The sequence below is a fragment of the Mobula hypostoma genome, chromosome 20 (assembly GCF_963921235.1).
Source record: "Mobula hypostoma chromosome 20, sMobHyp1.1, whole genome shotgun sequence".
Taxonomy (NCBI): domain Eukaryota; kingdom Metazoa; phylum Chordata; class Chondrichthyes; order Myliobatiformes; family Myliobatidae; genus Mobula; species Mobula hypostoma.
This window is the reverse complement of record NC_086116.1, coordinates 17,284,461-17,309,303: the sequence shown is the minus strand read 5'-3', so window position 1 is coordinate 17,309,303 and position 24,843 is coordinate 17,284,461. Positions and strand designations below refer to the sequence as shown.

General features: G+C 40.5%; 1 protein-coding gene across 1 annotated transcript in view; it reads right to left on the bottom strand.

The window, feature by feature from the left end:
• Positions 1-24,843, bottom strand: part of LOC134359176 (anoctamin-2-like) — a 130,433-nt gene that overhangs the window by 47,901 nt on the left and 57,689 nt on the right. The window contains exons 12-14 of the mRNA XM_063072127.1: positions 16,725-16,807; positions 13,233-13,304; positions 11,215-11,295 (exon numbers count right to left, since the gene is read on the bottom strand). Coding sequence (XP_062928197.1) covers positions 11,215-11,295; positions 13,233-13,304; positions 16,725-16,807 — 236 coding nt within the window. The remainder of the gene's footprint in view (positions 1-11,214; positions 11,296-13,232; positions 13,305-16,724; positions 16,808-24,843) is intronic.

The following is a 24,843-nucleotide window of genomic DNA, read 5'->3' as shown; positions in this document are numbered from 1 at the left end:
ATAAAGGCTTGGGTTGATTGTGAAATACCGTGCGAATTCTACCTCCAGGGTGTCTCACTCTAAAGGCTCACTTAAACTTGTGCGTACTAACTTATGCTGTAGCCTACGCAAGTGGGCGACGCCATTGTGAGCATTTATACTTATGCGTTGGTGTGTCTGCGTCTCTCTGCAGTTCACCGCCAAAACGCTAGTTGGCGGTGGGTTTCTATGCCAAAGTGTTGAGTTTCTTCGTGTTGAAACTCAACCCGGAGAAACTCAAACTTCGAACAGTGGCGACTGAAACTGAAGCAGGGTGAAGTTTCTGTGCTTGTCCGGCCAATGAGAGACATGGACGAGGAAATGCATTTCAAATATTTTCGGATGTCGGCAGGTAGATTTGATGATTTGATTCGTCGTCTCCAACCATTTATTTGGCATCAGTATACGCACAGTATACTCAGAGACTGGCAATCACCATTCGAGTTTTAGCTTCAGGTGGAAGTCAACAGACTGTAGCAGCTAGCTACAAACTGACGTCAAGCACAGGGTCCTCCATAATTTCGGAGGTCTGTACAGCTTTATGGAAAGCATCGCAGCCAGAGTTCCTTCCCTGCCCTTCAGTCGCCCAGTGGGAAGCTATTGCAGTGTAGGAGGAAATGCGATGCTACCAAGCGACCGATCACAGTTACATTTTGGGAGAGGTGCGCGTTAGGCTACGGCGTAGGGTTCGGCGTAGAGTACAGCGTAGGGTACGCGCCTACATTGTACTTATGACGTACATTTGACGCACAAGTATAAATCAGCTTTAAGGCTCCTCTCAAGTCTAAACCTGAGTCCAGACTCAGTCTTGAGTTAAACTAAGTTTACAAACTGTTTGGTTTGAAATACAAGTTTAGCACATGGCTGGATTTCCCAAGATACCTCCTGGCAGCTGGTGCTACCGTTAGAAACACAGCCTTGTAAAACATTACTCCTTGGCTGAGAAGCAGAAAGTGGATTTAACACCATAAATTCCAAGAGCCAGTTCACTGGTGCTGGACCTCCCCAGGTTCATCATATTCCACCAAAATAACAGCAGCTGTTTTCTAATTGAAATGCCTCCCTTCTTCAGTTCAAATCCACTCAGAGTGGTTTGGGTCCTATGGTGGTAGTTAAAGGATTATTTGTCACATGAAAACCAAGACATACAATGAAATTGTTCACTTTGCGTCAATGACCAACACATCCACACAGAAACTGCCGATTTGGTATCAGGCCTTGTAAACACCCAATAAATGGGCTGCTTTGAACTGTAGCAGAGGTACCAGAGGGAATGAGTCTCAGAATGACACCTGCTACACCTCAAGGGAATCAATACAAAAAAGATAATTTATCTGGGCATCTCAACAACCAAACATAGTTCCTCTAATAAGTAGACATACAATACCCCTAGCCTAACAGCTTCTTACTGGGTCCCACTTCTTTCCCACTTATTCTTGGCCATTGTTGCCCTTAATCTCCCAATCTCATGTTCATCACTACTTAAATTCTCAGGCTGGTGGCAGAAGATACATATTGTATTTCTCAGAACTCTGTTCAAGCTATGAATTTGAAACTATCTGTGCAGATACCTCTGCTCATGTCTGGCCTTAAACTCTATTCACAGATTAATATGCTTACATTCAGAATGTATTGTATTTGGGATGAAAGTTCTCTGCTAAATTATATTCTGTAATACCATAAAATATAGGAGCAGAAGTAGGCCATTCGGCCTATTGAGTCTGCTCTGACATTCAATCATGGGCTGATCCAATTCTTCCAGTCAGCCGAATCCCCTGCCTTCTCCCCATACCCTTTGATGCACTAGCTAATTAAGAACCTATCTATCTCTGCCTTAAATGCACCCAATGACTTGGCCTCCATAGCCGCTCGTGGCGACAAATTCCACAGATTTACCACCCTCTGACTAACGTAATTTCTCCGCATCTCTTTTCTAAATGGACATCCTTCAATCCTGACGTCATGGCCTCTTGTCCTATGTGTGCATTTACCCAAGCCAAGTTTGTCTTTATTAAGACCAAACATAGCAGGTATGACTTAACTGTTGTGACTCTCAGTTTTGCATCACTCACTTCAAGCTTCAAGCTGACATTTTTTAGCATATATTCTGCCTCAGATAATGTCACCAATTCAGCTCTGACTGGAGTTCTGCTTGTCCCAATACTGTAGCTGCTCCATTACACACATAGTCTGCTCATGACCCTGACTCCAACTATTCCTCTGTTCAAACTGACTTCCCTACTTCTGAAATCTTCACATTTCCAAAACTCTTTTGAACTGTTTCCCATCATCCGTCTTCTGTAAACCTGACCAATCCAAAACTCCATTTTCCATGTCCTGGTCTAATTCTTGTTCACTCACTACTCCAGTATAAGTACTGCTTACTGAAACATACATCACAAGAAACTGCAATGCATACAGCTGGCCAGAAGATGTCACTGCACATGAAACCTCACAGTGTCTTTGAAGAAACCTTTTTTCAAAATTCTGGGGTCAAGAGCAAAGTGTTCTCTAATAGACATCTGACTACTATTATACACAAAATGCTGGAGGAACTCAGCATTTCACCAATCAACTTCCCAGCTCTTTACTTCACCCCTCCCCCTCCCGATTTCACCTAACGCCTTTGGTTTCTCCCTCCCCTCCTCCCACCTTTTAACTCTACTCATGGTTTTTTCTCCAATCCTGCTGAAGGGTCTTGGCCAGAAACATTGATGGTTCACTCTTTTCCCGACCTGCTGAGCTCCCCCAGTGTTTTGCGTGTGTTGCTTGGATCTCCAGCATCTGCAGATTTTCGCAAACACGAGGAAATCTGCAGATGCTGGAAATTTAAGCAACATACATAAAAAATGCTGGTGAACGCAGCAGGCCAGGCAGAATCTCTAGGAAGAGGTACAGTTGACATTTCGGGCCGAGACCCTTCGTCAGGACTAACTGAAAGAAGAGATAGTAAGAGATTTGAAAGTGGGAGGGGAAGGCGGAGATCCAAAATGATAGGAGAAGGCAGGAGGGGGTGGGCTGGAGCTAAGAGCTGGAAAGTTGATTGGCAAAAGGGATACGAGGCTGGAGAAGGGAAACGATCATGGGATGGGAAGCCTAGGGAGAAAGAAAGGGGGAGGGGAGCCCAGAGGATGGGCAAGGAGTTATAGTGAGAGGGACAAAGGGAGAAAAAAGAGAGAGAGAGAAAAACTGTGTGGAAGAGGATATTGCCAGTTTATCGTATGTTCCTTCTAACTGGGATGCCTCAAAGATCAATTAAATCTCTCACCGAAAAAAAAGGCACTACTGTCTGACAGCTTTCCGTGTCACCCACTCCACCTGTTATGAGAGTAAGCACAGCCATCCCTTGTCTCAGTCCTCAGCTGTGGACCTTTCATTTCTCAGATTCACAGGGACCCCTGGCAGATGGAAGGGACCTATACAACAGGACCATAGCATGCATTTAATTCCAAAGCTTTGGTGGAGTCACATCTTCCTTTCATTTGCAGTCCCCTTGTCCCTATGTCTTGGAGTACTGTGTTCAGTTCTGGTCACCTCACTACAGGAAGGATGTGGATACTATAGAGAGGGTGCAGGGGAGATTTACAAGGATGTTGCCTGAATTGGGGAGCATGCCTTATGAGAATAGGTTGAGTGAACTTGGCCTTTTCTCCTTGAAGTGATGGAGGATGAGAGGTGACCTGATAGAGGTGTATAAGATGATGAGAGGCATTGATCCTGTGGCTAGCCAGGGGCTTTTTCACAGGGCTGAAATGGCTAACACGAGGGGGGATAGTTTTAAGGTGCTTGGAAATAGATACTGAGGGGATGTCAGGGGTATGTTTTTCACACAGAGAGTGGTGGGTGTGTGGAATGCACTGCTGGCGGCAGCGGTGGAAGTCGATGCAATGGGGTCTTTTAAGAGACCCTTAGATAGGTACATGGAGCGTAGAAAAATAGAGGGCCAAGTGGTAGTTCTAGGCAGTTTCTAGAGTAGATTACATGATCGAGGAGCCTATAAAGTGCTGTAGATTTCTATGTTTTATGTTCTATGTTCTATAATTTCTGCCATTATTAAGGTTATGGCATCTGTCATAAATTGTCAGATTACCAGTTTGAATAACACCTATTCTTGACGGTTGAGGCCAGTAATGCAACACAATGTGTTGTCACCTCACAGTAATCCGAGTTCCATCGGGGACAATTTTGTTAACTAGTGAAGAGTGAGCTTTGAAAATAGAGGTAAATTCCTACCTAATGACCCGGTGTTTACTTCATTTGTTTATAATTTCAAGTTTTAATTTATAAGCCAGTCTGACCATGTTTCTCTCAAAAACTGAATATCCACAGATCTAACTGACGCTTGTGATTTCAAACGACTTTTGTTAAAAAACCATCCCTTAAAACAGGGGTTCCCAACCTATGTCCAAGGATCCCTTGGTTAGTTTTAGCGGTCCATGGCTTAAAAAAGAAAGCTGGTAACACAATCATGCTTCTTCAATAGAAGAGGAGTTTGATGGAAGATCAGAGCTGAAATAGGCCACAAAGGATCAGGAACAAAAGAAATCCAGAAGTCCAGGTAAGTAATTAGAAGTTAATTCAGACTGTTGAGTTGATTTATTTTAAAACTTTAACGTTCTTGTCAGAAATATTCTTCACCCCATACTGGGTGGGACTAAAACATAAATGTCCCTTTCTGCTCATGTACTGTATTATTCTGACAAATTTTGTGATCATTTCGTAGATTTGTATTTGGAGCAATCTTCACCACCTTGGCATGTTCACAGTGCTTCACAGCCAAAGCATTTTTTGAAATACAATCACTGTTATAATGTTGATTGCATTCATTAAGGTCACAGAAACAGCAATAAATAATCATCAGCTAATTGGGTTATTGATACATGCTGAGGGTTAAATAAAGTGTTAATGACTCACTGGAAAGAGGGGACCTCTGGCCACATTACCCTCTCAATCTTGAATACAAAAAACTGGAGTCTCAGCCCAGTTTAAAACACTGTAGTGAATTGGAGATGGAAATGGTGTCAATAAGCTATGGCTGACATCTCAATGAAGGAGCCAGTCCCAAGGGCATTTCCAGCATTATCCAGCAGTTTAATATTTGCTTCCCCAGAAGGATTTAGGAGATTATCTACTAATTAACCACTAATGTGAGATCATGTCTCCATGGAAAATCTAACGTCGGCTCCTTGGACGTACTTGATGGAAGTTAGATCCTGAATTCCAATATCAATAGTGGCAATCAGTTTGAAACTGATTGGTAAAAAAGATCAAGTGGCTACTTCACTGCTCAGAGATTTGAGTCCTTTCTGCAGAACCTATTAGGGAGACAATCTTTCTTACACTCTTGAAGAGTTCTGGGGAAGGTACACTGGCAGTATTCTATTTCAAAGCAATTCCTTATTGCTGACACAACACACTTCATATTTCAGAAGTGTGGCCATTATCATCTGCACCTGTGGCAGGATAAAGGATTATCAACAAACATCATAACACTTAACAGACCCATGAATACATCCTGGTTTTGATTTGAATAACTCATGCATTTCCAATTACAGCAGAAATGTGCACCAAAGCGAGAGAGAAATCATTTTAACGTGGTGTTACTGACTGCTTTCTGTTAGATGATTCTACTGCCTATGTAAGCACAAGCAGGTGAACGTGGTTGGAGAGTGAGGAAGACCACGGGACAGGATTGACAAGTCTTTGGTTTATACACATACAGTTGAGGTGGAAATTTGGTCTATATGGTGCAAAAACTGGGTGGTGGGGTGGAGATATGTCTCTACCAAAGGAGGTGTAAGGTGCTCCTTCCCTCTGCTGGCCTGAAGGCCACCCTTGGGCAAGGTGTAGCACCTGCTTAGCCCCCCAGTGATCAGGGTCACATGAAGCTATGGTGGCTGGTCGTATGAGCAGCTGATTCATGTCTCAAGTCCTGGTTATGTGACCACTGATGCCAGGCAGAGAATCTCTGAAGAGTATTGATAATGGCTGAGGGTGCCCGTCTTGTAAAGACACTGCCCAAAAGAAGTCAATGGCAAACCACTTCTGTAGAAAAATTTACCAAGAACAATCATAGCCAAGACCATGATCGCCCACATCATATGACACAGCAGATAATGATGACGATGAGTGCAAAAGTAGCATTTGAATGAGGAATTAAACATGAAGAGACTGCAGGAAAGTACATGTATACCTGTTATCGCTAGCTATTTAAGAAGAGATACTTAATTAGCAGTTAATCTTTATGCAGTTGTAATTCTACAAGCTTTGTCCTGGTCTTGGTCAATGCAAAGAGGCACATGGATTCCACAGTATTCCTCCGAATGATATTATCACATCCTTGGAATACTCATTGTTGGAAGCACTACGGGAGATACAAGGCTAAACAGCTTATGTTCTGGTGGAGATATTGGGGTTTGCTAAAGGTTAGTCGTAAAGAAAGCCTCCAAGGACGACACCAGAGACACTGAAACAGCTGGATAGCTACAAGCTGAGAGATCACCAGAGTTTTAGGTCTTCACACGCAAAAATCATACAGGTTAATGATAGCAGAAATGACTAATCGCAAGCTCATTTGTACATAATTGGCTCTGTACTGATAATCATACATGCATCAAATGAAGATAATGTACATTCTTTCAAAGCGTCCATAAAAATGTTGTATATTATTGCATTGTACTTTAAGACAGACTGCACAGGCTCCAGCCCCGAAGGCAAATGGACTGTTCCCCCAGCTGCTAATTTAGATTGTTCATAATAAATGTGCTGCTACTTGACCACTTGAATGGATAGTCAGAGAGAATCTTTGCTCCGTAACAACAGATTGAGATTATTCAGTCAACACTTCATGTTTGTGATTTGTTAATCTGAATGATGTTACTACTGAAATAATTGGAGATCATGAATCACACGCTTTCTTATGGGGACTTCCATGTACTGAATAAGACAATGTTTCTGAACACATTAGACAAAGTCTATCCCATCTAGTCCTTTTACTGTACGGGAGTCCCAGTCAACATGTGGAAAGATAAAATCACCTACTGTAACAGCCTTATGTTTCTTGCAACAGGCCATGATCTCTCTGCAAATCCTTTCCTCTAAATCCCTTGGACCATTGGGTGGTCTATAATACAGCCTGATTAACAAAGCTATACTTTTCTTATTCCTCAGTTCCACCCACAAAGCCTCACTAGACGAGTTCTCTGGTCTGTCCTGACTGAGCACTGCTGTGACATTTTCCCTGACTAGTCACTAGCTTTCTATATTTAGTTCCCCCTAGTGTGGGAAGGACAACGCATATTTGGGATTTGAAGGTAAAACCAATGAAGTTTACAACTTACTTTGTTGTTCATTGTTAATAAATGGAAAGAAAAGCATGTCTGCAAAAAATCAGTCAGTTAGTCTCCACATTCATATATTAAAACTGCTTTCCCTTTGTGCATCCCAAGAGCAATGAGTGTTAAATCAGGAAATTTACCCAGCTTGTTACCTCATTACTGAGAAAGAGTAAAAGCTGAAGAGAATCTAGCAAGGTCCATTGTGGTTCTGCAACGGTAAACGCAATTTTCTCTGCTGTTTCATGGTGGGCAATGCATTCTACATCACAAACAACACCTTCATATTTGTCCACTCCCTAGCCTTAGCTGAAAACAGCTCATTTATTCTCTATGACCCATAGACTATCAACCTATATTAAAAAAAAGCCCCTTAACTTGAATAAGCTTATAATCACCTCGGGCCATTTCATGTTCAAATATGGGTCACTATACCAGCAAACACATGAATAGACCACCTCCACACAAAGAGTGTTTAATTTTCTTCAGAAATTAGGCATAAAGAGGCAGAAACACAAATCAGCTGACTGCATCCCTTGGCAATAAGTTTTTAATTCATCAGCTGTGGTAGCTAGTCCCAGTACTATGTTTCCCCATTAACTGCGAATAGCCATATTATCAAACTTCAAAGTACATTTATTATCGAAGTATGTATACTTGATACAACCTCGAGATTCATCTCCTTGCGGACAGCCACAAAACAGGGAAACCCAACAGTACTCGTTTAGAAAAAAGAATCTCAGCCAATGAGCTGAGAGAAAAATAAAATCATGCAAGCAATAAAAGTAAGCAAATAGCATGCAGAACTGAAGTTTATGAAAGTGAGCAGAAGTTTAAGAAAAGTTCTTAAACAGGGAAGTAAACAAGAGTTCAGCACTTTATCGGTATCAGAAAGGTAATGTGTCCAAGTTCCTCGTGTTCTCTATACTGCTTCCTGTAACTCAGTGCAGAGGATTCATTGTGCTGAGGTTGCTAAAGGGTGTACATAATGCAAATCTTTTTTTAATATCCTTTCTGTTCCCTGGCCATTGCATCACATCTGCAAAAATATAATCTCATTTTCTAATCTAATTCACTAGCACAAAAGATGATTATGACGTGTATTTTAATGCTGCTAATTAGATGTTTGCACCATTTAAATGACATAACTGTGACAGATGTAGATTTATAACTTTCTCCAAATTATTGAGGCGGTAAATTCAGAAGTTTCATAAAGAAGCTCGGAGAGTATTTGTCACACTTTATCGGGGGAGGATCAAAGAACAAACTGTAAATTACAGTTTTCTCATAAAGCTCATATGTGCTTATGAATCAAATTAAATGGTTTTGATATTAACTGCAGGCATACCTCATGCACCAATCCCAAGAGAATGAAATTGCTTTGATGATTCACCACAACACCACAACATAACAGACAGATATTTACCAAGAGGGTGCTTCATTTATCAACCTTGGTATTCACAAACAAGGGCCACAGCTGACTAACCAGCTAATAGGTATATTACAAATCACTCATTGTATTGAACAGTACAGCACTGGAACAGGCGTTTGGCTGTCAATGTCTGTGCAGAATTCAATGCCAAATTAAACTAAATCTCTTCTGCCTGCATATGGTGCATATCCTTCCATTCCCTGCATTGCTAGTCTATGCCCATTTACAGAGGAAACTCATTCCCTCATTAATTTTCCTTGAAAAACTGCTACCTTGACATTCCCATTAACTCCCCCAGAATCTACCATTTACCCAAACACGAGGGGCAACTGAGAGTGGCTAATTAATCGACCGGCTCACAGCTGACCTCATTATAACTTCAACTCTACACCCTCAACTAACCATTTTGTCAGCTTTCAGTACAATTCCATTTCCTCAGTAATTTTCCTGGCAGCCTACTCTTCCCTCAGATTCTACCAGCCATTTACACTTGGGGCAAAATACAGTGGTCAGCCAGAACATCTTTAAAATTTAGGAGGAAACCAAACCATCGCAGGTAATCTCACACAGTCAAGGGAGAAAGTACAAGCTCCACACTGAAAGAACCAGAGGCCAGACTGTACCCAGATTTTTCAAGTTGTAAGGCATGAACTTGTGCTACTGTGCCATCCTCTACACACAGATGTCTCTGGCTCTCAGAGTTTTGCATTCATTTGCCTTGTAGATAATATGTTTCTTTATTTTTCTAGTCAAAAATCTGGCCAATTTCCTATCTTTTCACATCATAGTGCATTTGCCAGATCTTTGTACACTCACATAACCTATCCGTGCATCTCTGTAGCCTTCATGTCATCTTCACAAATTAATTTGTTGTTTATGTCATCAGCAATTTTAGCCAGCATTCCTTCAGTCCCTTCATCCAAATAATTCATAAACTGTGAACAAATTGATATCCCATTCTGAAACCCAGTGGCACATTAACCATCATTATATTAAATTGAGGTTTAGGGTTAACCTACCCAACCATAAACAAAATATGTATGCCTATTCTCTACTTCCTGTTAGCCAGCCAATCTTTATCCACACCAATAAGTCACTTACTTTTATTTTCTTCAACAACCTTTATCCACCATAAAATTCCTTTATCCACAGCACGTTACTTCCTCAAAAAGTCCAAGGAACTGGCCAAACATGCATACCCTTTATTTAAACCCCAGTGACTTGGTCTGCACAGTAGGGCAGTGGCTAGCATAATGCTGTACAGGACTAGCTACCCGAGTTCAATTCCTGCTGCTGTCTTTAAGGAGTTTGTACGTTCTCCCTGTGACCACGTGGGTTTCCTCCCACAGTTCAAAGACGTGCTGGTGGTAGGTTAATTGGACATCGTAAATTGTTCCATGATTAGGCGAGGGTTAAATTGGAGGTTGCTGGGCTCAAAATGCAGAAAGAACCTATTCTGTGTTGTAACTCAATAGAAAAATTATATTTCTTTTTCCCTTACGTGTGCTATTGTCTTTAGTAATATTTTCTGATATTTTCCATGAGACATATTAAGCTAACTGGCCTCTGGCTTCCTACTGCCTATCTAATTTTCTTTTAGAACGAAGAAGTTACATTTGATGTTTTCCTATTCAGGAATCCAGGGAATTTTAGAAATTTAAAACCTACTTATCAACTATCTCACTAGCCATTGAGATCTAGGACCAGGTGAGTTCACAGCTCTAGTGATTTGTTCAGAGTAACTCCCCTCATGACCATAATCCTCCCACACTCCACGAGTTCCTCCCTTGATCCTTTAATTGAATTTGCCAATGCACCTCAGTGAGGTGAACTGGCAAATGCCCTCATAAGTACCCTTACTTAAAATAAGTGTATTTGACTCATTCTTCTCTCCCTCAATGAACATAAGATTCAGTCACATTCGGATAGATAGTCCCTCAAGGTACCTTCATTAATTCATTAGTCATTAATCAATTCTGTCTCATGGCACAGTTAAATATACTTTCTAGTTGACTTCAGGATCTACTATTGTAAAAAAACTATCTTGAAAATACTCAAAGAACTCTTCATCTAAGCTTCATTTACCATCTGAACTTTCCACTCTGTGCAGATTAAAATCTTTTGCCGACTCCTATGTTAGGCAGCACCTCAGAGCTATGACACAGATTGTCTCCCTTATCTTCTCCAGGATCAAATTCTGTCTAGTATATTTGATTAAGTCTTAAACAAGGATGAATCTGAACCTCAAACATTAATTTATTCATCCCAATGAACCCAAGATGTAAAACAAGGAAAAGTAAATCTATTCCTTTCATCCCTTCAACATATAAATTACAAAGGAAGACCAAACATGGCCCAATAAATGTTGCAGCTAATTCAATTTAGGTTCAGCATTAGACAAGTATGATTATTATAAAGGGTTATAGTTACCAGGTTCAGCCCACCCATGGCTGACAGAACTTTGTCTCTCCATTTGTTACTGTCTTTTGTACATCCTTCCTGCTCCTTTTCCTGTTGTAAAATAATGTTGTTTATTAGTATTGAAGGGCAGGCGGTGATCAAAGTCAAACAGGCATCGATAGCAAAATGATAGACACAGATCTTATTAAAGCAAGGATTCATCACAGAAAATTTTAAGCATGAGCCACAATCATACAAGCTCTGAATACTAATTTTACAGAATAACGACGTCAAGATAGAAACTCTCTTATGCACAAAAATATATTGTTGAAGCAACACTCTCTGCACAGTTGTGAGGTATGTAACAGCTCACTGAGGCTGTGGAAGCAGTAGCTTCATTGATGCTTTTCATTACAAAGGAAAACAGATCTGTCAGTGTTGCTACCTATGAGTTCCCCCCAAAGTCACACACTGTCCTAACTTGGCATTGTCAATGTCTGAAACCCCTACCCAACTACTTCATGTGAGTACCTCCTTCAGAATGACTGGTGCTGTAGAAAGTACTTTACTTTATTGTCGCCAAACAATTGATATTAGAGCATACAATCATCACAGCGATATTTAATTCTGCGCTTCGTACTCCCTGGATTACAAATTGATGGTAAATATTAAAAATTTAAATTATAAATCATAAATAGAAAATAGAAAAGTGAAAGTAAGGTAGCGCAAAAAAAAAGGCAGGTCCGAATATTTGGAGGGTACGGCCCAGATCCGGGTTAGGAAATGGCTCATCACAACTTATCTTAGAGTATGAGGCCATGTCAACAATTAATATTCCAATTTTTAAAGTAAACACGAGAAAGTCTGCGGATGCTGGAAATCCAAAACAACACACACAAAATGCTGGAGGAACTCAGCAGGTCAGACAGCATTTATGGAAATATCTGTCTATGGACAGTCGACATTTCAGGCCGAAACCCTTCTTCAGGACTGAGAAGAAAGGGGGAAGATGGCAGAATAAAAAGGAGGGGGGAAAGGGAAAAGGGCTGGCTGGAAGGTGAGAGGTGAAGCCAAGTGGGAGGGAAAGGTCAATGGCTGGAGAAGAAGAAATCTGATAGGAGAGGAGCATGGACCATAGGAGAAGGGGAAATAACCCAAAGGGAGATGATAGGCAGGTGAGAAGTAAAAGGTCAGTGTGGGGAATAAAGTGGGCAGGGGGAGAATTTGTTTGTTAGAAGGAGAAATTGATATTCATGCCATCAGATTGGAGGCTACCAGATGGAATATAAGGTGTTGCTCCTTCACCCTGAGGGTAGCCTCATCTTGGCACAGAAGGAGTTGATGGATGACAAGACAGAATGGGAATGGGAATCCTAATTAAAATGTTTGGCGACCCGGTATTCCGCTTGTGGTGGGTGGTGTGGAGGTTCTTGACGAATCAGTCTCCCAATTTATGACGGGTCTCACCAATGCAGATGAAGCTGCATCAGGAGCACTGGACACAATAGATGACTTATTTTGAATGTTTTTGTTCAGGCCCAGCTATAATCTGATGTGTACAGCATCATGGTAGGAGTTTGTTATAGATTTTACCTCAAATGGCTGGTTGGAATTTTTTCTCCAGTCTTGCCGAAGGGTCTCGGCCCAAAGCGTCAACTGTACTTTTTTCCACAGATGCTCCCTGGCCTGCTGAGTTCTCCAACATTTTGTGTGTGTTGGCTGGTTGGAATATGGTGACAGAATATGCTCATCTGATGGCCATTGTCATCATGATAGATATCCAGGAGAGGCATTGTGGTGGTCAGGTGTGACAGATCTCAGGAAAAAGGCATTGTATGAAGACTTAATTCTGCAATTGGGTTGATGCTTTTCCCAAATCAATATTCTCTTACATGATAGTCCACTCCTAGTAGCCTTTGTACGTGAGCATTTCTTGCTGCTAACAGACTCAGGACTACGATCTCCCAAACCGTGCCACTCCTCCCAAAGTTATCAAAAGGGCTTCAGATAGACTTCTTCTGCAGTAAAAATATGATCACATAACTTACGTGTAGTTCTTTTTTTTCTTTTAGAAGTTTCTTCTGTAAAAGTTTAGTTTCATATTCAGGTCTTGGATGCTCCTAAAACAAAGCAAAACTTGTTAAGAACAATTCAAGAAAATTGAAACGATGAACTATTATTCCCAGTCAGAAGCATCACAGAGCTGGAAAATGCTTTCCCTGCACTGGTACTTTTTGAATTTGAATTTTGCACTATTTTTGAAGGAAGGAAGGAAATTTTAGGAAAATGGCTCTTTTCATAAAAGATCCCGAAGAGGACGTGGTTTCTATTCTATGATTTTAAGTAGGTGATGGTATTGCTGGTAAATTAACCCTAATCTTCCAAAATCCTAATAATGCAACTATTGATTTTGGAAAATTGTATGTGCAACTCCTGAACACAGCATAGATTGTGGGGCAAAAATTAAGCACAAAGAATCTGACTGGAGGGAACCAATGTGGGTTTGTAAACAGGTTATATCTGTGACACTTCAGTAAAATCTTTGTGCAGGTAACCAAAGTGTCAATGTCTATGCATTGACATAATATCGAGTTCCACGATATCTCATAAAAGCTAAAATGATTGAATTGAAGGTAAATGGTTAGAAAGGTTAGGCTTTAGAAGACTAAGATTAGGTACAATGTGTATCTCAGATAGGAAGGAAGGGATTGCTGTAATCTTAATAGAATCTGTGCTGGACCTTCAAATATTTACATTTTTGTCTAGTGACATGGATAACAAAACCAAGTTTGCCAATGACACAAGGATGGTATTATAATTGACACAAACAGAGATAGAAAGACACAAGAAACTAAGTGAATGGTCAAATTTGTGGCAGATGGTTTTCATCATGTTTGAGGTCATTCTGAATGGAGTGCTTCTTGTTTAAGAAAACTGTTTGAAAATAGTAAACTGTTAATAGAAAAAGAGGAACTGCGTAAAGATGGAGTCAATTTAGACAGATCACTTAGACATTGTAGACAGATTCAGAATAATCAGGAAAAGGACGAAACGGAACTTCACATACAAGGTAGATTGAGAGTACTTGTTTGGCTCTGTGTAAAAGTCCAGTTAGATCATATATAGTGCTCTGTACACAGTTCTGGACCACACATTACAATAAAATCATTCATCTGGGAAGGACAGCAGTACAGATTCTGCAGAATGATGTAATTACCAATGCTGCTGAAATGTACTAAAAGGCAAACAAAGAAAATGTCTACATTCAAACAATCTCAAACCTGTATACGTTCCTTGATGCATAATTGGCAACAAAAGAGAGAAAGGAACCAAATTTAAAATAAAATCTTTCATAGCAGAAAAGAACATTTCTAGCACAGGGATCATGTTAGTGGTAACAGTTCCAATAACACATAATGGCTATAAATGTTGCACAAATAAAGATTGAATGGCAAAAGTACAGGTTGGCATAATCCAAGCATCCATTTTACAGTTCCATACATGTTATCTCACCTCAGTTGTTAATCAACATGTTAATACCCCCATAAATTTAGAACATAACAAATATGGTGTGAATATGAAAAACGTTATCAAGATTATTTTCATTAGATCTTAATTCCTTTTTCTGTCCTTTTAACCATGTAGCTGACACTTACTGTTTTGTTATGTACTCCAGCTACAAGAATTTTGTTAATGACTTTCGTGCCATTTCTTCAGCCAATACAAGTCAAACACAGAGTAATACTCTTCCTATTTCATTGCATTAGATAACCCGACCCTAACCAGCTCACCATGACTAACACTTTTTTTCACATTTACAAAAGTGCCACCCAGGCCTCATCACATATGAAGCATTATACTCTTTACTTTTAAACGTGTCATAAATGCGCCTTTTTTATTTGTGTTAATATTGCTTTATGTGCTGTGTGTTTGTTATATTAACTGTGTTGTACACCTAGGTCCAGGGGAATGTTGTTTTGTTTGGTGGTATACATGTATACAGATGAATGACGATAAACTTGAACAAGAGCTTAAGGATCATTATAGCAGCTTACGTGGACTGTCAATCTGATGTCAATTTAGTTCTAAGCAATGAGTAACAGTGTGATAGGGATCCTCAGGAACAAATAATAATTGATTGTGCAAGAGGAATGCTTTTAGCTGACTGAACTATTCCATTAGCCTGGATGGATTGAACCTCAGATCCTAAGACGTAAATAGACTTAATGCTCTATTCAGTTATTCAGATTTTTGAAATTTCTTTTGAAGTCTGGGGCATTTTAACTGGTTCTACAGATACTTCAAACATGTATGAAGGATAACTCTGTGCTCTTTTAGTGAACTTCACTTGCAAACTAATATCTGAAGAAAATAGGCCAGATAAGGTTACATCACTGAATCAATGGAGAATGGGAAATGTTAGAAGATCCAGTTTCTTTTCTTGCTTAAAAGCTAAAATCTATTCAATCTGCTTTTAATCTCAGGATGGCCATGGAATCCAGACCTTAAAATCAATCAGGTTGATGGAATTGCCAAGGACAAGTGCACCCACTGGAAACACACAGGAACAAGTGAGGGCAGCAGACCAGATCTAGCTTTTGTAACTTGCTGTACAAAGTATAGATGTTAAGAGTTCATTGTATCCAATAACATGCTATAGTGGTTGAAAAGTGTTATTAACCCCTTATTACATTAATGCAAATAGTTTGGAGTTTAAAGTGACACCAAGAACATGACAAGAATGTGACATGCATGGCTGAAGGGTGGTGGATGAATCCTAGGAGCTTTGGCTTTTGTTAATACGCCCAAGTCTGATGAGACTTGGCTTTAGTCGAAGGACTCCATCGATATTTGTTGAGAGATTGATGGTATGAGCAGGAATTAATTTAGAGAGAAAGAAAGAAGAGGTTACCTTCCTCATGGAGCTACTGGCATTGTCAGCTACCTGTAACTCAGAAACCTCACCATTTCATGTGAGCAGTGACGTTACAGATGCTGGGTGAAACTCAGAGAGCTTATCCACACATTTTTAGCTTTGTAAACCAAGGGAAATGGTGACCCTGAGAACACTGAGCTGTTAAGTGTCGCTAAGTATCACAACATTTACTTCATTACTGACCTGATTTGTACGGCAACTTGTGCTGCTTTTAGGAGTTCTATTATAATGTTGGGATTATTCCCCAATACTCACTCCCAGTGGGTTGATGATCATAATGAGAGCACACAATCAGTATTGCTCCTCTAAGGAATATGGAAACACTCAGCAGCTTCAGAGCATTTGTGGAAAGGGAGTTGACATTTCAAGTCAATGGTCTATATTATAGTTCTACACACAGATGCTGCCTGACCTGCTGAGTGTTTTTGGATTTTATTGCCTTTATTTCCAATTTCCAGCAACTGCGGCACATTTGTTTTTATCTGTACCTTGCTGCATTAGTTCCAGCATTATTCCTCTCTGACAAGGGTTATTGAATTAGTTTGTGTGGTTTTTAAATGCTAGATATATATTCAATGTGAAAAGAAATTTAGTATTTGCTCACTTCTTCCTCTTCCAGACCAGTCAAATCCCACTGGTAACATAATCTCATCTGTCGTCGCTTCCAGCATTCAAGGAAAAAGGTTGCTGTGAAGAAAGCAATTTTAATGAAAGATGTTAATAAAAAGTAGTCAGATTGTAAACATAATTGGCAGCTGCTGACTTTTTCATTTCTTTCTCAAATGCCAGTTCCAGGAATAGTTCAGCAAGGCATTCACTCTATTTACTGCCTTTGGTACCTCAATACTGTAAAGTAATTGCTGTGTTTTCTTATAGAACTGCGAGTGGACCAGAAGAAACAGAGTGAATATGAAGTACAAAATTCTTGTTCTTTCTATATAGTGACAAACTTTTGAGGGACCATGAGTTCAAATAACAGCATAGGTGTTAACCCAACTCAGATTATCACCAGTCAGTGAGTTTTACAAGTTACACATTTGTCTTTAGTGCACTAAAGCGCTACCTTCCAGACCCATGACGACTACCATCTAGAAGAACGAGAACAGCAGATACCTGGGAACGTGACCGCTTGGAAATCCCCCTCCAAGTCACTCACCGTCCTGACGTGGAAACATATCGCTGCTCCTTCATTGTTGCTGGGTCAAAGTCATGGAATTCCCTCCCTAACAGCACTGTGGGGGTGCCTACACCTCAGGGACTACAGCGGTTCAAGAAGGCAGCTCATCACCACTTTTCATGGGCAGTTAGGGATGGGCACTAAATGTTGGCTTAGCTGGTGATGCCCTCATCCCGTAAATGAATAAATAAAAAATATTGAATTACACTGCACATTTATAAAAACAAACTGACATTTTCTTAGATTTCCACCTGAAACATTGACTATAATCTTTTCCATAGATGCTGTCTGGCCTGTTGAGTTCCTCCAGTAATTTGTGTGTGTGGCTTACATTTTCTAATGCCTTTATCTTAAGTCAGAGTTCTGTGAAATAGCACAGAACGTCTTACATTAGAATGGCTGGGCTTTTGCAAAAAGCTACACATCGCTTCACAGAACTCTGATTAGATAAAATGGACATCAAGTCAAAAAAGGTGACTGAAAACTTGCCAATGTTGTACAGAGAGGATCTCAGAGGTGGAGAATGAACTGAAAAGGCAGAGAGGTTTCGGGAGGAAATACATGAGCACTGGTGGACCAGAGATGTGACTCCCAATAGTGGAATGAAAGATATGGAGATCCACAGGAGGTCAACAACAGAGGAATGCAGGGCTAGAGGGAATTCTGACTGGAATATACAACAAAGGTAGTTGAAAGACTGGCAAGTAGAAAGGAAAGGAATAGGATTTGATATAGGTTAGGAGTTGGCAACAGTTTTGCATGAGCTTAGATGTGTAAATGCTGAAGACAGGAGAATAGCAACACAGGCAATAGACTAGCTGCACTTGGAGATGCCCAAGGAAAGATTGTGAGTCTTAGAAATAGATTGGCAGAGAAAGGCAATGTCATAAGATGGAATAGATAGTCTTTCTGATGGAGAAGAATTGGCTTCACATTTGCAATCACAATCTGATTCACTCTGTGGCCAGGAATCAGAACAGAAGAATATAAGTTTATGGTTGGGACAGAAGGTGGAGAGTTAGGACATCTTGATTTTGATGAAAATGAACAGTGATTCTCCTAGTGCTAAATATTGTATGAACCAATAGACAGGGAAGAAATGCAGGAGTGAAGGCATGGGTCTGTATTTTTCCAACAGGAGCAAATTAAGAAATCATTCTAGGGCTGAGGAGGAGATTGAAGACTCAAGAACAGAATGGCATCAAAGACTTGGGAGATGAGAATAGGAATTGGAAATGATTCTCAAGGGAGATTGGAGAAAGTCATGTTTGCAAGGTCAATTTTTTAAAGCTGGGGTGTAACAATCAAAACTTAATGTAAGGGGATTTACGAGAAGAGTGCTCATAAAATGCTGCATGGGACTTCCAAATCCAGATGGTTATTGTTAAAATATTCTAATATATTGACTTTGAAAAGCCTGGCTATTAATCAAACTCTCTTAATTCATGGTAAATTAACCTAAATAAAAAATGTGATGCTATAGTTCAATCCTCCTTAAGGTTTTAATATATAAAACAATTACTTACAGGAGATTGTTATGTATTAGAAACATATAGGTATTCAACTGCTAGCCACTGCCTAATATCCTTGGATTTCTGAAACTATTAACCAAATGTCATTATTTCTTTAAGCAGAGTTTGGTTATATTTATTTCAATATATAGTCAGGAGAGGATGAGATTGTCCATAAAATGAAGGTTTTTCCTCGAAACCTTTCTCTTTATGTGAGTCAAGAAAACGGATCTGCACACACCGAGATTTATATCAATATTTGGAAAATTGGGAATGCTGCAGATCAGGACCTGACTGACAGCAAGATGAGGACGAGATGAATTAATTAACAGTATTTCACAGTGGTAGGGCTGATGCATTCCTGCTTCATGGAGAATGGCTAAAATCCTCCAAATTTCCAGACCCAAAGTCCTATTCTGCCAAATGTTCCATGGGCAGAAAATCTAGGTCGAGCTGAGATTACTTTTCAGAATGCCATGGCAGATGATTGTGATGTAACGAAGTTCTCCCATGGCTCCACTCACCGTGAAGTCTGGTACGGCTGCCACTACACCACTAGCCAGCTATGACCTGAAAAATTGAACCTCTGGTACAGAATACTTTTCCTAACAGAATCATCTTGCCATCTCTGAGAAGAATTGTAATCACTTGATATAAACTGAAAATAACATGATTATGGTAGAATAACTGACCTGGCTAAAGCCATGAAATTTTACTTACATATTTTGGCACAGGTTTACAATACAAGTAAAATAAGATTAATGTTTTTTTAAAATTTCCCATTGTCGCATTATTCTCTTCATTATTCCAAGCTTTCCCCTATAATAATTCTCCGTTTGGGCTAGACTGAATGCAGAGTTCAATCACTCCAGTTTACACCTCCTTTCTCAGTGCTTGTGCTATTAGTTTTACAATCCTTCAATCGGATCGAATAAGGGCTACACAGTCGGTCACCCAGTCCACTTTGGCCCCAAATTCCCTGCTACCCCACGACAATATAGTCAGCTTATATTTTTTAGTAACATAGCAGGCCAGAAAATGAAAATATGATCAAAGCCACTAGGCTTTACAACCTGAGGTGAATTGTTTGCCTATGAGGAGAAATTAAGTAGACTAGGCCTAGGCATTCTTGAGTTTAGCAGAGTGAGAGTTGATCTCACTGAAGAGCACAATATTGTTGACTGGACAGAGGTGTATCTGATATTTCTCATGGATGACATGAATGAAAGCAGGGCACAATCTCAAAGTAAGTCAGTCAAATCAGAGATTAGAAGAACTTTTCACCCAGGTGGTGGTGAATCTTTGGAATTTTACATCCAAGAGGTTGTAGAGGCTCAATCATTGAACATAATCTGGATAGAATCATAGAGTTGTAGAGCACAGAAAACAGGCCCTCAGCCCATGAACTATTTTGCCCATTCACACTAATCCTATTTATATGCATTAGGTCTGTATCATTCTATATTTTGCCAATTTAAAAGTCTGTCTAAATGCCTCTTAAGCCTAGAACAGGGATACCAATCTTTTTTATGCCATGGACTAATACCATTAAGCAAGGGGACCATGGATGCTGGGTTGGGAACCTCTAACCTAGAAGAACATAAGGGACCACAGCAGAGGAACGTGATGTCTTCGCCAGACAGAACGTCAAATTAAAATAATTCTCTTCTGTATGCACATAATCCATATCCCTCTGTTCCCTAAATGTTCATATGTGTATTTAGCAGCTTCTTAAATGACACTATTACATCTGCTTCCACCATGACTCCTGGCAGCCCGTACCAGGCACCCTCCACTCTCCGTGTACAAAAAAAATGTGGTGTATCTGCCTCCTTTAAACTTTCCCTCTTTTACCTTAAATGTGTGTCTTCTAGTACTTACATTTCTCCCCTGGGAAAAATATACTGGCTGTCTACACCGCCTATGCGTTTATAATCTTAGAATCTTCTATCAGGTCTCCTCTAGCCTCCGACACTCCAGGGAAAACAACTCACATTTGCTCAAGCTCTCCTTAAAGCTCATATGCTATAATCCAAGTGGCATCCTGCTGTACATCCTTTTCAAAGTCTTGACATCCAGAATTGCACACAATTATATATGATTTCACAGCCTCCTCTTACAGCAAGTTCCAGGTGTCAACCACTGTGTTAAAAATAACTTTCCCTTCAAATTCCCATTAAAACACCTTCTTCTCACATTAATCCCACACCTTCTTGTTTTTAATATCCCAAGCATGACAGATAATTCGATATTGAGAATCGAGAGATAGGTGGATGAAGGTGATGTTGAGAGAAAAAAATAACCAATAATTATATTGAGCGGCAGAGTAAACACAAGCTGAATTTCCTACTCATGATGTTTCTTCTTATATTTTTACTCTATATTAATTTGTTAGCATGTTAGTTACCTTAACTGATGAACTCCTTGGAAGTATCAATGGTGGGCTCGTAATTGCTAAACTTTATAGAAACATAGAAAACCTACAGCACAATACAGGCCCTTCAGCCCACATAATTGTGCCAAACATGTCCCTACCTTAGAAATTACTAGGCTTACCTATAGCCCTCTATTTTACTAAGATCCATGTACCTATCTAAAAGTCTCTTAAAAGACCCCATCGTATCCACCTCCACTACCATTGCCAGCAGTCCATTCCACACACTCACCACTCTCTGAGTAAAAAACTTACCCCTGACATCTCCTCTGTACCTACTTCCTTGCACCTTAAACCTGTGTCCTCTTGTGGCAATCATTTCAGCCCTGGGAAAAAGCCTCTGACTATCCACACGATTGATGCCTCTCATCATCTTATACACCTCTATCAGGTCACCTCTCATCCTCCGTCGCTCCAAGGAGAAAAGGTCGAGTTCACTCAACCTATTCTCATAAAGTATGCTCCCCAATCCAGGCAACATCCTTGAAAATCTCCCCTGCACCCTTTCTATAGCTTCCACATCCTTCCTGCAGTGAGGCGACCAGAACTGAGCACAATACTCAAGTGTGGTCTGACCAGGGTCCTATATAGCTGCAACATTACCTCTCGGCTCCTAAATTCAATTCCACGATTGATGAAGGCCTACCATACACCTTCTTAACCACAGAGTCAACCTGCGCAGCTGCTTTGAGTGTCCTATGACTCGGACCCCAAGATTCCTCTGATCCTCCACACTGCCAAGAGTCTTACCATTAATACTATATTCTGACATCATATTTGATCTACCAAAATGAACCACTTCACACTTATTTGGGTTGAACTCCATCTGTCAATTCTCAGCCCAGATTTGCATCCTATCAATGTCCCACTGTAACCTCTGACAGCCCTCCACACTATCCACAGCACCTCCAACCTTTGTGTCATCAGCAAACTTACTAACCCATCCCTCCACTTCCTTGTCCAGGTCATTTATAAAAATCAGAAAGAGTAAGAGTCCCAGAACAGTTCCCTGAGGCACTCCACTGGTGACCAACCTCCATGCAGAATATGACCCGTCTACAACCACACATTGCCATCTGTGGGCAAGCCAGTTCTGGATCCACAAATCAATGTCCCCTTGGATCCCATGCCTCCTTTCTTTCTCAATAAGCCTTGCATGGGGTACCTTATCAAATGCCTTGCTGAAATCCATATAGACTACATCTACTGCTCTACCTTCACCAATGTGTTTAGTCCCATCCTCTAAAAATTCAATCAGGCTCGTAAGGCATGACCTGCCCTTGACAAAGCCATGCTGACTACTCCTAATCATATTATACCTCTCCAAATGTTCATAAATCCTGCATCTCAGGATCTTCTCCATCAACTTAAGTAAGACTCACTGGTCTATAATTTCCTGGGCTATCTCTACTCCCTTTCTTGGATAAAGGAACAACATCCGCAATGCTCCAATCCTCTGAAACCTCTCCCGTCCCCATTGGTGATGCAAAGATCATCGCCAGAGGCTTAGCAATCTCCTCCCTCACCTCCCACAGTAGCCTAGGTTACATCTCATCTGGTCCTGGTGACTTATCCAACTTGATGCTTTCCAAAATCTCCAGCACATCCTCTTTCTTAATATCTACATGCTCAAGCTTTTCAGTAAGCTGCAAGTCATCCCTACAATCACCAATATCCTTTTCCATAGTGAATACTGAAGTAAAGTATTCATTAAGTACGTCTGCTATTTCCTCCAGTTCTATACACACTTCCCCATTGTCACACTTGATAGGTCCCATTTTTTCACGTCTTGCTCTTCACATACTTGTAGAATGCCTTGGGGTTTTCCTTAATCCTGCCCGCCAAGGCCTTCTCATGGCCCCTTCTGGCTCTCCTAATTTCCTCCTTAAGCTCCTTCCTATTAGCCTTATAATCTTCTAGATCTCTAACATTAACTAGCTCTCTGAACCTTTTGTAAGCTTTTCTTTCATTCTTGACTAGATTTATTACAGCCTTTGTTCACCATGGTTCCTGTACCCTACCATAACTTCCCTGTCTCATTGGAACATACCTATGCAAAACTCCACACAAATATCCCCTGAATATTTGCCACATTTCTTCCATACTTTTCTCTGAGAATGTCTGTTTCCAATTTAAGCCTCCAGTTTCCTGCCTGATAGCCTCATAATTCCCCTTACTCCAATTAAACAATTTTCTAACTTGTCTGTTCCTATCTCTCTCCAATGCTATGGTAAAGGAGATAGAATTATGACCACTATCTCCAAAATGCTCTCCCACTGACGAGATCTGACACCTGACCAGGTTCATTTCTCAATACCAAATCAAGTACAGTCTCTCCTCTTATAGGCTTATCTACATATTGTGTCAAGAAACCTTCCTGAACACTGCTAACAAACTCCTAAACCCCTTGCTCTAGGGAGATGCCATTCGATAATCGGGAAATTAAAATCTCCCATCAGGACAACTCCGTTATTATTACACATTTCCAGGATCTATTTCCCTATCTGCTCCTTGGTATCCCTGATACTATTGGGCGGCCTCTAAAAAACACCCAGTAAAGTTATTGACCCCATTCTGTTTCTAACCTCCACCCACAGAGGCTCCGTAGACAATCCCTCCATGGCGTCCACCTTTCCTGCAGCTGTGACACTATCTCTGATCAACAGTGCCATGCCCCCACCTCTTTTGCCTCCCTCCCTGTCTTTTCTGAAACATCTAAATCCCGCACTTGAAGTAACCATTCCTGTCCCTGAGCCATCCAAGTCTCTGTAATGGCCATCACATCATATCTCCAAGTACCGATCCACGGTCTAAGCTCATCCGCTTTGTTCACAAAACTCCTTGTGTTAAAATAGACTCATCTCAAACCCATGGTCTGAGCACGTCCCTTCTCTATCACCCGCCTATCCTCCCTCTTGCACTGTCTGGAAGCTTTCTGTATTTGTGAGCCAACCTCCTCTTCTCCAGTCTCTTCAGTTGGGTTCCCACACCCCAACAATTCTAGTTTAAACTCTCCCCAGTAGCCTCAGCAAACCTCTCTGCCGGGATATTGGTCTCCCTGGAAACTGGAAACTCTGCATCATTTCAGAAAATGATACTTATGCTTTAACTCTGAATTTATGATATATTCATTGTGAAGAAAAAATGATGTTGCTGTATATTTATTCCAAGTTTTAAATAATTAATCAATAATTTTTAACAAGTGATTTTTTTTGTCATTTTCTTCTGGACTATAAGCAGTGTTCACAGGACTACTTTCAGGCTTTTAAACCTTCATTAACCAACTGCAGTCTTAAAACAGGACTAGTGGTCTTCTGCTTCTGTAGTCATTCCACTTCACAGTTCGATGCTCTTCTGCATACCACTTTTTAAATGTGTGTTATTTGAGTTACTGCCACCTTCCTGTCAGCTTGAACCGGTCTGGCTATTCTCCTGTGACCTCTATCATAAACAAGAAGTTTTCACTCAAACAACTGCTGCTCACTGGATGTTTTTTTTCTGTTTCTCACACCAATCTCTGTAAACTCTAGAGACTGTTATGCATGAAAATCCCAGGAGATCAGCAGTTTCTGAGATACTGAAACCACCCTGTCTGGCACCA